At 39.3% G+C, this 13163-nt stretch overlaps 2 protein-coding genes across 3 annotated transcripts; one reads left to right on the forward strand and one right to left on the reverse strand.

Moving 5' to 3' along the window:
• Positions 1–389: 389 nt before the first annotated feature.
• LOC144017767 (cytochrome P450 27C1-like) lies at positions 390–7438 on the reverse strand. The gene is made up of 10 exons (XM_077519662.1): positions 6970–7438; positions 5969–6159; positions 5560–5759; positions 5261–5470; positions 4415–4578; positions 2136–2302; positions 1906–1984; positions 1502–1705; positions 1274–1393; positions 390–1049 (listed from the first exon to the last, which is right to left on the reverse strand). Exons 1-9 carry the CDS (start codon positions 7264–7266, stop codon positions 1274–1276), a joined length of 1632 nt encoding a protein of 543 aa, XP_077375788.1. The 5' UTR covers positions 7267–7438; the 3' UTR covers positions 390–1049.
• Positions 7439–10508: 3070 nt separating this feature from the next.
• Positions 10509–12966, forward strand: LOC144017736 (GPALPP motifs-containing protein 1-like). 2 transcript variants are annotated; one of them, XM_077519617.1, is made up of 8 exons: positions 10509–10718; positions 10786–10909; positions 10990–11079; positions 11220–11469; positions 11646–11810; positions 11913–12014; positions 12122–12336; positions 12753–12966. In XM_077519617.1, exons 1-8 carry the CDS (start codon positions 10640–10642, stop codon positions 12817–12819), a joined length of 1092 nt encoding a protein of 363 aa, XP_077375743.1. In that variant the 5' UTR covers positions 10509–10639; the 3' UTR covers positions 12820–12966. The 2 variants fall into 2 exon arrangements, with proteins under 2 accessions (XP_077375743.1, XP_077375744.1); XM_077519618.1 differs by lacking the exon at positions 12753–12966 and having other exon boundaries at positions 12122–12580.
• Positions 12967–13163: the final 197 nt, after the last annotated feature.

The raw sequence follows: 13163 nt of genomic DNA on the forward strand, positions 1-13163 counted from the left end.
CATTTAAAACTAAGCTATATCATATGTAGCCACGTGTATGTTTGATGGGAATCTTAGGATTTTTGTCTTTTCTAATTGTGTCTATGATGAATAATGAATATTTGCACATTTTCAAACACATTTTACATATCTCTGACAGAAAAAAAAACACAAATTTAATTTTTCAAATCACAATTCCATTATATTTTTGGTTTCCATTTTCTGAAACTATGGTGAAAGCAGTAAAAATAAAATAAAAAACAAGAAAAACAAATCAGATAAATACAAATACATACTTATGTTAAGAAAATATTAAAAATACAAATCATAATTACTTCATATTTATGGTTTCTAGTTTTACTAAAACTATAGCAAAAAAAAGAAAAAAAGAAGAAGAATTATAACAATAATTCCAAATATGTATGAAATTGTTCTATTTTCCTCCAAGCAAATTAATGAGAATCTTAACCCCTTCCTTAGTTACATTTTTTTAAATCTCTAAAATAGATAAAATTATACATCAATTAAAAACACTAAACTGTTTTGTCCTGATACAGTGCATAAAAAACACAATCCTACATTTTATTTGTTTCACAGTTGTAACTCTTTACAAATAGCTTCCATCTATTGATCAATTAGATAACTATTTCTTTTTCATACACATACATACATAGATTCCAGCATGCTGATTCAACCATTTCTGAATGAAAAGGGATTAAAATTAATAGTTAGGCTACTTAATAATGGAATAAAAAATAAATGTAACACAGACAACAGTCACCACAGTAAGAGAATTACAGACATTGCTGATAAAAAAAAAAAAAGTTAATTTCCAATACATTCACTGTTTACCATCAAAATTCACCGTGAATCTCTTTGTCAAAGCCAGGGAGAAAACAGTACATGTAAAAATGTGCTGAAACTTATAACATACAACATCTGCATTGATTTTCAATGGTAGGCTACAGCGTGATTATGTAGCGTACAGTTCATGTTGCACTCATTTTTTTATAACAGAAAACAGGATTAATGATAGGAATCACAGCTTTAACAAAATGCAGTGGTCTGATCTAAAAAGAAAAAAAAATGTATAATTAGCTACAGTATTTGACTTTATATTATTGGTCCAGTAAGATGTGTGTCCTTCATTTGTTGCCCGAGTAAAACCTCAGTAGAAACATTGGACTATATGCAGAAAACAGTCTTGTGAGAGTAATAAGTATATATATATGTATACATATATATATATATATATATATATATATATATATATGTTTACCAATAAATTTTTCACCTAATTTTCTCTGTCAGTGAATTGTAGGTGGATAGGCTCTGCAGGGCAAAGAAGACCATGGGTTTTGGCCTTCACTTCTGCAGTGAGAGGAGACGTGCCAATGTGAAACCTTTGGATTAGCTGTATAACAAGACAAGAGTGAGTAGTGTGCACATTTGCATTCATGCAAAGCATGGTTCTTTGAATACATGAAATATTTGTGTTGCCAACAGTGGGTTTATTTCTTACCCTTGTCAGAACTAGATGCATTTCTAACTCAGCTATTCTCCTGCCAATGCAGCTCCTGATACCGTAGCCAAAGGGAATGGAGCCAAAGTTGTCAACACGATCTGAGGAATCTTTCCTTATCCAGCGATCTGGTCGGAAGTCTAAAGCATCAGCAAAGTTCTCCTCGTCCAAGGAAGTGGAGTAGTGACATAGAGCCAACTGAGTCTAACAAAGTGGGGGGGAGAAAGCTATTGAGAACAACTGGACTAGCTGTATTGGTACGACAAAGATGCATGAGTAATGCAGGATCACATTACAACTGGCTGTTAAAAAAAAAAAAAAAAAAAAAAAAAAAAAAGACTCCATTTTCCTGTAGCACATGCTCAGTCTACAAGACACACATGTATAATGTCCACACGTCGTACCCCTTTGGGGATGTAGTATCCGCCCACCACCAAATCATCTTGGGTAATCCGTCCATTGCCTGGGAGAACTGGAAAAAGCCTGCTCTCAGGGAGGAGCACACAAAGACTGTTATTCAGCACCACACTTTTACAATAGGACTTAAATATAATACTGTACTAACAAACATGTTTAATTATGCATAGAATGTGACTACAAATTTGAGTCAGAGTTTGTAGCAGGCAATGTGCACCTGAGAGTCTCTTTGACCAGGCCTCTGATTAGAGGCAAGCGAGGTATGTCTTCAGCCATGGCAACAGCTCGGGGTCCTAAAGTCCTCACCACCTCTTTGTAGATTTGCGCTTGGATTTGAGGGTGGCGTGCTAACAGGTAGCTGGCCCATGACAGGGTGAAGGATGTCTGGAAAAAATATGTAAAGTAAGAGAATGTTACATTTGGGAATCTTTTTTGAAGTGTGGAATGTTTTAGTAAAGTCTCTTACGTTTATGGGATAAGTTTTGCAAGCAGTGACTGCTGATATAAGAGCTTCTATCACGTTGCGTAAGTGTTCAGAAAGTGTGAGGGGCTTTTGAGTGGGGGGTGGGGGGGGGGGCTTTTTTTTCCATGTGCTGAGCACACACCAGCTGCACTGCTGTCCTTTAGCCCTCTTGTCATTATTCAGCATATATCTTAATTAGATGTGCTAAATCTAGTCACAATTTTTGCTAAATCTAGCCACAATTTTTGCTCCATAATATGCATTGTTTCATATTAAACACTAAAATAGGCTCACACGAAGACTAAACATTTCCTCTGACACAACTCAACATCATTTAAATTACCAGGACATCATTGCTCACTCCGGTAAAATTTCACAGAAAGAAGTAAGTTTACTCTCATGTATGTGTCATCTTCCATAGTGTACAGTTTGCCCTCAAATCTCACTCCCTCTTCCTGTCTTTCTGTCCAGTCTTCTTGTTACGTTCCCACCCAAGTATTTCTGACACTTGCAAATTAGTCACTATGTATAGACCCTGGAGATCAGTATGGGATCACTGTCTGACAATGGACAAACAAATCTTTATCCAGGCCATTCTTTTCATTTGGGAACTTTCCAGCCACCAGCTTACAGTATGGGCCTTCCAATATGTCCTCTACACCCCCCACCCCCATTTAGCACCCTTGCTGCTCATCAAGGCCAGCTGGCAGAGACGCTGGCAACACCTGCGACAAAGGCCAAGGGGAATCATATGACAAAGGCCCATCCAAATTCATATTCAAAGGCCTTCCTTTCACTCCATCCCCCACCATCTCCAATTTTCTTGCATCCATCACATCTTTACTCCCCCACTAAGAAAAAATGGCTTTTAAGATTCTAAGAGAATCTGTCCCACTCAGTTCCCACTAACCCAGCTCACCTCTGCCCACTCTGTGCCATAACTCTAGCTGTGGCTAACGTGTCTTGACAGCTCCTGTGTTTGCTGAGTAAAGCCACAGCGCAGCTAAATCCACCCCCTACCAGCACATGGCCGTTGCAACAAGTTCAACAAAAACACACATCCTTTTATCCTGCGGCCCCCAGATGAGCACAAAACACTCCGGACCCATAATTTGGAAAAATTGGACAGTACCCCAAACAAATTAAGCAGTAGCTGTGCAGATGTACACATTCCTATTCTTACCCGAGACATGGATGAGTCGACACTGTTGAAAAGATGACTCAAATTTGTATTGTAACATAGTCCAGGATCCATCCATCCTTCCATCCATCCATCCATCCATCCACCCATCCATCCATCATCCATTTTCCTAGCTGCTTTTCCTCACAAGGGTCGTGGGGGTGCTGGAGCCTATCCCAGCTGGCTCCGGGCAGTATGCGGGGTACACCCTGAATTGGTTGACAGCCAACCAGGGCACAATAGTCCAGGATCCTTACCCAAAATAACCATTTGTGACAAATGTAGTGGCGTAAGTAATCAGAAACTCTTACAAAAGTTGTATACCGGTCATAGATCTGATTAATGGATCTTTGCCGTAAGTCATTGCTTTTCTTCTTTACAGTATTTTTACAGCAATACATCATTTGGTCTACCAAATAATGGTGAACATGTAATAACAATAATTCCCTAAGAACTGTATCAGTGCAAGTGCTTTCTAATTATGGCCTCATGTGGAAACATGAAGTCCAAACACAGATGTCTGGAGGGGAAAAAAGACAAAAGCCCCCCTGTGTAGATCTAACAGACACAGACCAATCACAAGAAACCAAATCAGACTGAGAACAAGTTTATCATGGTGGGGGGGTTCTGTGGAACACCCCTACCACCACTAGTGACTACTTGACCTAACGCTGGCACAGCCACACAGGCAAGGATGTGGCGCCAGAAACGCCACCTTTGAAACTTAACACTGACTTGGTCACACACGCATACACACTCACAAACACGCATGTGTGATTCCTTCATCTGCCGCTAAAAGCTACATTGAGTGCACCGCTACATTCCAGGACTGCACGGATTGCCTATCACACACCGTGTCCACCCCAGCGAGTAACATCTCTGTTGCATTGGCGTAGATTTCCTCCATGCTCATCTCCTTGGTGACGAGCATGTGCGTAAGCAGTCCTCCCTTCACCTCCTCTCCCCGCTCAAGCTGGGCCTTGATCTCACCGAGTCTCTTATCAATGTGAATAACGCCTGAGAGTAGAGACACACAGAGAAGGTGGGATGAATAGAGAAGGGGGGGTTGGGGCAACAAGGGAAGGGAAGTCGAGGGAGGATAATGAAAGAAAGAAAGGAACAGGAGAGAGCAGGTTATGTAACAAACGGAACCCATACTCCCACAAACTCATTCTGTAGGGAATTTCACTTCACTTTCACAATTATCAATTTACAAATGACTATCTGGGAGTATGCGTCTTCTAATACACAGGTGTCAAAGTCATTTTTATTACAAAAAAAACAAAAACGAAAAAAACACTACATGTATTTGTATATATTTGCATATTGTTACATATACAAAATATAATAGTTTAGAAATCAGAGGTCTAAGAAAATGGCTTGTTTAACTAGTTTAATGCGTTCAATAGCCCAACATTATTAAAGGTAAAGACAATTTGCAACATTGGTACATATTTGACCAAGAAACATGAAATAAAACCACATGACGTGCTTTAGAGGGCCGCATAAAAATGATGTGGCGTGCCCCAGGGCCTTCGGTTTGACACCTGCACTCTAAATAGCTAAAAAGTGACCTTTTAAAAATACTTTGTTCGTAGTTACTGTATTTGAACATACTGTTCTATCGAATGTATATATACTGTAGCAAAAATGCACTGTGCAGGCCTGTGCCTCCAACGTCACAATGTTGCTGACTTACTGAATTTGAAGAGGCCATCCCAAGAGAAGCAGAACTCCTCCCAAGGTTTTGGGATGATGGGCCGCAGCCACTTGGGGATAGCTCCGGCATACATGGTAGTCTTGAAGGAACTGAACATGAGGTGCAGTGCACTGATGTAGTTTTGAGTTTCCTGGGGAATCTCATTTTCCAGGCAGCCTAAACGACACTCGTACAAAATGGCTGCTATACCTGTAAAGTCAAAAATAGAAATAATTTCAGTTGCATTTTGGGGCATATAGTAACCTCGTCTTCATCACAAAATTGCATTATCTACTAACCTTCCATGGCATATTTGAAGAAGAGGTCATTCACGTTGAGCACAGTTGCGCCATCCATCTCATGACTGCGTACAATACAAATTCTCTTGATCAGGTCGTCTACCACCTTGTTAATGTCTTCAGAGAAGACTGCCACATCTCGAGGGCGCATGATGAGCTGCCTTAGCACACTTCGCATTTTCAGCCAATGCTCTCCCTCCCTGTAGAAAAATAGCAATTTGAGGATTTGTATTGACCTTTAGTCTATAGGAAGTAATAGGAAAATTCTAGGTATATTTTTGGCAAATTGTTCGGATACAAATGGTGCTGAAAACTGGACCACAAATTCATGATTTTTCTGCTTAACCCAGAATGTGTACTGGGCATAATGTATTATTTCTGCCACTTGATTGAAAGAAGAACTACTCACGCTGAGATGAGGCCTGTTGAACGTCCCCTCATGTCTCTGTACTCTTTCCAGGACTCCATGTTGGCTCTCTGAGGGGCCACACCTTCAGCCCTCAGCACCTCAGCCACAAGATCCCGACTGGCAATGGAGACCACCAGTTGGGGCCCAAAATGGGATTTGAAAATTTTTCCATATTTCTTGCTGTGCTCCATCTATGACACATTAACAACCATTATCAGATGCTGCAGCATTATTCTTGTTTGGTCATCTTTATTTTACATGTGTTTTTAAAAGTTATGGAATGCTGTACTGTCACTTCGTCAGATTCAATGGTTAATGACATGCATATTTCCATAATTTAATTCCTAGAGTACTTTTCAAGAAGAATATCATATTCCCCAATTTTTATAACAACACTCCACAGAACTCATGCGTACATTTATGTGCCACTCACAAATTGGGCATTATGTTTTTGTAGTTCTACAACTATAACATACTGTATATTTATTAGCTGCCCATTGTGTGTACGTGAAGGCTGCAATAAGCCAATTTAGAAGAAATTAGCAATGAAGGATTGATGCAGGAGCAATTACCTTATACATGGGCTAGGAGAATATGTAGCCCCATCAGAAATCTGGGTAGCCTTAAGTGCTTCCAACATTTTATACAGTACTTTAAAATATAGTTATTTCCCAAGCCCCCCTTTAGCACCAGAAGAAAACAATTCTGGAGCTTCCTGCATTGTCATATGGTTATGTGAATCAAAAGAACACAGTTGGCATGCTTTATAAGAGTGTTAACACGAATGCCATATTAAATACGTTTGTACAATATAGGCCTACAGTATTAGTCATGTATTCTGGTCAGATGCATAAACTAAAAACGCATGGTGGCAAAATTAGAGTAAACTAAAAAGTCTTATTTTGCTTTTGTTTACCTTGGTTTGGAAATATATGGACAATTCACGTCATGCACTTTTATCCAACATCCTGAGCCAGTTTACCCATTTTAGATGCCATTACCTGAATTTGATGAATCCTACTAAAACCGTCTCTCCAGAAGAACTCGACGAGGTTGGACGTCGTACTGGGTCCAGGCATCTCCTTCAAGCTCTTAACTTTTATGTTTTTGTCAGCGAGCTGTCCCGCTGTGATGAGACTTGGGTCCACACTATCCTCCTCTGTTGACGCCGGGATCCCAAAAGCCTCGCTGGCAGCCGACTTGTGCAAAGCCCGCAGTGTGACCACCAGATGCTTATTCAGATGATCGCCGTGCAAATACTTCCAACAAGCTGCCGTCAAATGATTGAGCACGGCCATTTTTGTGACCCGTGCGTAAAAACGACTTCCGCGGCGTTTACATTGAAGCACGTGCTCGTCTTGCGTGGTACAGTAATGTGAAGTTGGTGTGCTCGTGTTGTGAAGCGCTTTTAAACGTTGCCCTGCTACAACTTCAATGAATGAAGAGGATTGGTTGGCTTCGGGAGACCTCTGTATACGGATGTGGGCGTTTCCTTCAACCCCCTAAAAAGACTGCTAGGTTCATCCTTTCTTTGAGAAAATGAGGGGTATTATTAGGCTACTACAACATAAATAAATTTTAAAAAAATGTTACGTCACATCGAACAATCAGCATGTTTGCACCCGCACCCATCAAGGACGCACAGACTCGGATAAACGCGCACATAGCCAAGAAAGATGGAAGCTGCATGAGCACATTTCTTAAAGATTTGAAAGATTTTTGGAATTGGTACTGTGCTTTTACTAAGCTATTAAACGAGCAAGCGAGCAAACATATTTTTAAGTAGCTCATCACTTCATCCTCATCATGGTTACTTACTCAAAGTCCAGTGCCCTTTAAACAAAAGCATTTGTCCAATTGCTGCCATAAAAGCTGAATATTGGTAATATTATGAAGTATGCTTTCCATTTAAGTGGTGATATATCCTCTGTGTAGACATGTGAATGCAAATCCATCTCATCAACTCATTCTAAGCCAAGTGGCCTCAAGTGGTAAGAGACAGAACACAAAAAGAGGATTCACAGAGAGCAGAACCCTTGGTCTGGCAAAAACGGAATGGGCAAAGGTGGACACTTTCCCACGCTCACTTCTTTGGCACATTGCACAATGCACGAGGCTCTAGATGTCATTCTTGATGTCCTATATTGAAGAAAACTCTTGACTTTTAAAGCAAAAACAAAGCGGTATAACCCCCAAATCTCATCCCAAACATCCCCATGTGCCAAGTGAAAATAAATCTTGCCTTTTGTCACCCAAAGAATTTCACACCTTGATTTTCTATAACTAACTTGTAAAACTAAATTGAAAATATCTTTTGTATATACATAAAATGCTGGTAGAATTAGTATATTTATTGACTGATTAACAGCTTTGTGTCTTTTTATTGAATTTTTCAAAATCAGGGTTGACTGTTGTTCTTAGGTTCCATAAGCATTAATGTAATTGAAATATTTATATATGTGTGTGTGTGTGTGTGTGTGTTTATAAGTCTACTAACATTCTTTCAATACTGAAACCTGGTTATTTTTTCCCCGTTATCATTATTATTTGAAAGATTTTGTGAGGGTCAGGCACAGATACGTATTTAGCCCCTTTTTGGGCCAAACTGAAAAATAGCACCCCCAAACATTTTACAGGATATACAGGCTGTATATAGATATAATTTTACTGTGTGCTCTTTTTAAGTCCTTTTCTCCTTTGCATAACTTTTATTAGATTTGGTTTAGTCATTGACTTTCCCATGCAATTTTTGGAGCGGGAAGCACATCCAAACCATGACAAGCTACCTATCACGTACCCTCACCCCTCCTCCCTGTAGCACCCAAGCAGCCCTAAACGTCATTATAGCACCCCTAAACCTCTGATCCTAGAATCGCCTCCGGTCAGGCATCATGAGCTTCAGGAACATGAAGCTAAATCATCTCTGCGGTGGGCAGCATTAAGTAATGTCAAATGTTATTCAGGTCTACTTCATTGACTTTCTGGACCATCTCAATCTGTGCTCTAGCCTCCCACCTTCCTGTGGTCAAAGGTCAAGTGTCACAATTTTAACCAGCCTGTAGCACGAGAAGAGTGGATTGATGCCTTTGCTTAATAAAGAAGACACTTTGCTGCTTGATATTGCATATAGAATGTGTCAACAGCATCAGATACGGAGCTCATGGTCCCTATTTGAAAACTATTTGGGAAGCAAAACAGAAACGCTAGACGCTAACAGACGCTAGCTACTTGGGTCAGCAACGTGCTTGGTAGGCTGCTGGTTTGCATTTAGCACCGAGCTAGGTTGCTACTAGTGCTCTCAATGGGGTCTGCATGAGTACTCCAGACCCCTTTGAAAGCCAAGTGTATGGCCGTCCTGTCACATGGAGTGACTCCAACTCACTTGCTCTTTAGACATGAGGCGCATTTTATTCAGCAACTCCAGAAGATATCTTGTGTAACATCAGTTTTATTTCTGGCTCGTTTGCGGGAGGCTGTGTCACTATAATGACAATGCATACCAGTATAAAACTTAACAAAATAAAAGATCACTATAAAACAAATTTTCAATCATGTAATAATGTAATAATAATTAATATGTTTGTGAAGATTGTGGAATAGTTCCATTGGAAAACTGAGCAGGATTACACAAGAGATATAAAATCTGCAACCATCATTTGTAATTATTCACGATTTAATTATGGATATCATGCTGCGTCAAATTACGATCGAAAATTCAATGTAGTACATACAGCATATTGAAAAAGTAACAAGTTTGATTGATTGATTGAATTTCCTATTTCCAATGGCTGCTATAGGCAAGGCACTAAAATCCCTGAGATAGCGCCCCCATCCTTTGACCAGTGCTGCCCCTTTGTAATTGTAAATGTGTAACTGTGATGTTAATTGTGAAATGTAGTGCAGTCATATTTTCATAATACAGTATGTGAACTATGACGTCTTCTACCTGTTATGAAAGCCCCGCCCCCATTTTAAAATCACCGCGTGTCCTGTATGTATCATTCATAATTGCATGTCTAATGTTTCGAAAATCTGTGTCAGAATCGGGAAAGAATTTAACGACTTGGTCGCAGTTAAAGATGGCGGTTATTTTTGCACGTCGTCAAGCAACTCAGGCTCTAACTAGTTGTAAATTATCTCTTATGTACCATGCCCTCGGCCCTACTAGTGCAATTTTGAGGTAATTCGTAAATAACAGCACATATCGATACAATGGAGACCGACAGACCCAATACTGTTAAATGTGCAGCGCTGTAATGTAGAAGGCGTAGATGAGCCGCAAATTTCCACCATGACAGAAAGTGGAAATAACACTGTTTCCGGGTGATACTTTCAAAATAAACATTTCCTTGTTTCCAGTCCAGTCACAAATTTTAAACAAACACCGAACAATACGAAATTAGCCGAAGCAGATACATTACCCATATGACAGAGTTATTAACTATACATACTGAACTGCAATCGTAGCAATCACAAGGACTACGATTGACAATACTCTCATTCTTGTAGGCAACATCCTGTGTAGTAAAAGAGACTGCGCATGCGTAGTGTTGCTCAAAATGTCTACCTACCTAGATGCTGAATGTTGTGTAGTATTTTACATGTAGAGTAATGACTTAAAACAAATCTTAGAAAGCGAATAAAGCGCAGTTTGTGTTAACCGGTGCCAATATGGCCTCTCAAAATTCAATAGGACCTGCTTTGCCCCCTAACTTTAAAAATGCTGACGATTCTGATGATGAACGTGAATGTGAGTATACAGGACATACAATGTTAAATCCCTGTCAGTTTCATCGTGGTTTTGTGATTCGTGTTAGTTGCCGGTCCCGCTTTGCCTCCTGGTTTTAAACGAGGAGAACTGTCCAGCTCGTCGGATGAAAGTGAAGAAGTGATCGTCAAAAGAGTCAAGACGGGACATGCGCCTGAAGACAAAAATGCAGAGTATGTAAATCGCATGAGATTACGGCATACATAAACGTAACAATGAAAATAAACAATACATAACATTTGTCGTTAAAAAGAGTGGAGAAGACAAAGGCCGAAGAAGATGACGGCTTCTTTGGACCAGCATTACCACCAGGTTTTGGCAAGAAACAGAGTTCACCAGAGAGGTGACCGACGAATGTCTTAAATGCACGAAAAGCAAACGAGTACAGTAACTAGTGATGACAGTTAACGTAGCAAAGAACTAGCCTGTGTGAAGTTAGATTAATTGTTTTTGGGGAAAGTTGTATCTTAACTTTTCTTTCAGGCCACCTGTGCTAGGACCTGCTTTGCCTCCTGGTTTCCGCAGTGCAGTGTTTAATGATGACAATGACTGTGATGAAGAGGGTTTTCCAGGACCTGCCTTACCCCCAGGCTACAAGGCTGACTCTTTCAGCAGCGAAGGGGAGGATGAGGTTATTATTGGACCCATGCCATCCAATGGTCCAGTTCAAAATACAGTGGCATTGGACATTGAACGCAGGGCACAAATAATGAAAGACAAGCTGACAAAAGTGGTGAGTCCAACATTTTCTTATAACTTTTATGTAACTACTTTTCAGTCTTTATTTTTTTCTTAAGTCTAGCAAAAGTCACAAAAGTTCTGTGAAAAATTGTCCGTGTTTAAAATACAGAAAGCACAGTGCAGCTTTACTCTCTACATTGGTGCAAATGTATATTTTTGCATTTCTAGGATACTCCTGTCGCGCCAAGCCGAGAGACTTGGATGACAGAGCTTCCACCAGAACTACAACACATTGGATTGGGGGCTCGCACTTTCAAGAAGAGGTCTGGTCCGGAGAAGGGTGACCGGTCCATTTGGACCGATACACCTGCAGACACAGAACGCAAGGCCAGGGTAGGAAAAGCCAACAAATTGCCATTCTTGACTTATTAGTATCACATGTATATATTTGCAGCATAATTTTAACACAGTAATGAGTTTCTTCTTGAACAATAGGAGCGCCTCGAGAAGAAGAAAAGGGGTGAGACTGAGAAAGACTCTGTGGCACAAATCTCTCAAAAGGATTTGGAAATGGCAGACAAGGTGTCCAAATATAATGTAAGTTGTACCAACAATCACTGTTCTTTGTATTTTATAATCTTGTACTTGACAAGGTATATGTTCATATTCATGCTAAATCTGTAACACTTTCTTCTTGATTTAAGAAAAATAAACGCTCAGAATCTCTGATGAGTTTGCATACAAAGAACATGAAAGAGAAAGCAAAGCAGGTGGGGGACAAGCCAGCGGAGAGAAGAGCATTTGACCGGGAAACTGACCTGCAGGTCAACCGCTTCGATGATGTGCAGAAAAAGCGTCTGCTGAAGAAATCTCAGGAACTGAACACACGCTTCTCCCACAGCAACGATAGGATGTTCCTGTAAGGACAATGTTTACATTGAAATTTTGTCTACACAATAATACATAATTATAAATGGACAATTATTTGGAAGATAAGCTCCGGGAGCAGGTGGAGTTTTCCAGGAAATTATACTATTAGTTTAATGTAGTTAATAGAAAATTATTTGACTGTAAATAATGTTTCGTCCAACTCTGATATTACTTAAAATGGAACCAATGTAGTTTAAAATTGTTCTGGTGTTATTAACCCCCCCCCCCCAAAAAAAAAAAAAAAATCAAAAATAAAATTATATATATATACATATATATATATATATATATATATATATATATATATATATATATATATATATATATATATATATATATATATATATATATATATATATATATATGTGTGTGTGTGTGTGTGTGTGTGTAAACTATTTTTTGCAGGTCCTTTTTATTTTTAGAAGAAAAGAGAAGTGGAAATTGGAGTAATGCTGCACATCAAATAATTTAGGAATAGGGTAAACATAAAGAAAGTGAACTTGTTTGAAGTGCGACTTAATCACAAAGTAGTCAAAACAAAATCAGCCACAGACATCTGAAATTATAGTTCTGGTATATATGACCATTGACCATCATAATAAAATTGCATTTTCTTGTCTGTTTATGTCATGTCTGCCGGGGGTGAGTGACAGATCTGTCGTCTTACCGTCTGATTTTTGCCATTTTAAGAAAATAAATGTTTGCCATTTAAAAAAATTAATAAGTGTTCCGTTTTATTGTATTAAATTATTTTTGGCATTCTTTTCTGTATTTGATTACATTGTCCCTGATGTGAAAAAGTTGTGTGTGAGTGCA

The sequence above is a fragment of the Festucalex cinctus genome, chromosome 4 (genome assembly GCF_051991245.1).
Source record: "Festucalex cinctus isolate MCC-2025b chromosome 4, RoL_Fcin_1.0, whole genome shotgun sequence".
NCBI lineage: Eukaryota > Metazoa > Chordata > Actinopteri > Syngnathiformes > Syngnathidae > Festucalex > Festucalex cinctus.

Bases quoted from the DNA above. Each gene is read 5' to 3' on its own strand.
- LOC144017767 (XM_077519662.1), bottom strand. From the start codon at position 7,266: ATGGCCGTGCTCAATCATTTGACGGCAGCTTGTTGGAAGTATTTGCAC. The intron at 5,760-5,968 runs GTGAGTAGTTCT...ATTTTTCTACAG, and splicing joins TCAACAGGCCTCATCTCAGC to GGAGGGAGAGCATTGGCTGA. The intron at 1,985-2,135 runs GTGCACATTGCC...CCCTGAGAGCAG, and splicing joins CTGGTCAAAGAGACTCTCAG to GCTTTTTCCAGTTCTCCCAG.
- LOC144017736 (XM_077519617.1), top strand. From the start codon at position 10,640: ATGGCCTCTCAAAATTCAATAGGACCTGCTTTGCCCCCTAACTTTAAA. The intron at 11,080-11,219 runs GTGACCGACGAA...CTTTTCTTTCAG, and splicing joins AAACAGAGTTCACCAGAGAG to GCCACCTGTGCTAGGACCTG. The intron at 12,337-12,752 runs GTAAGGACAATG...TATTTTTTGCAG, and splicing joins AGCAACGATAGGATGTTCCT to GTCCTTTTTATTTTTAGAAG.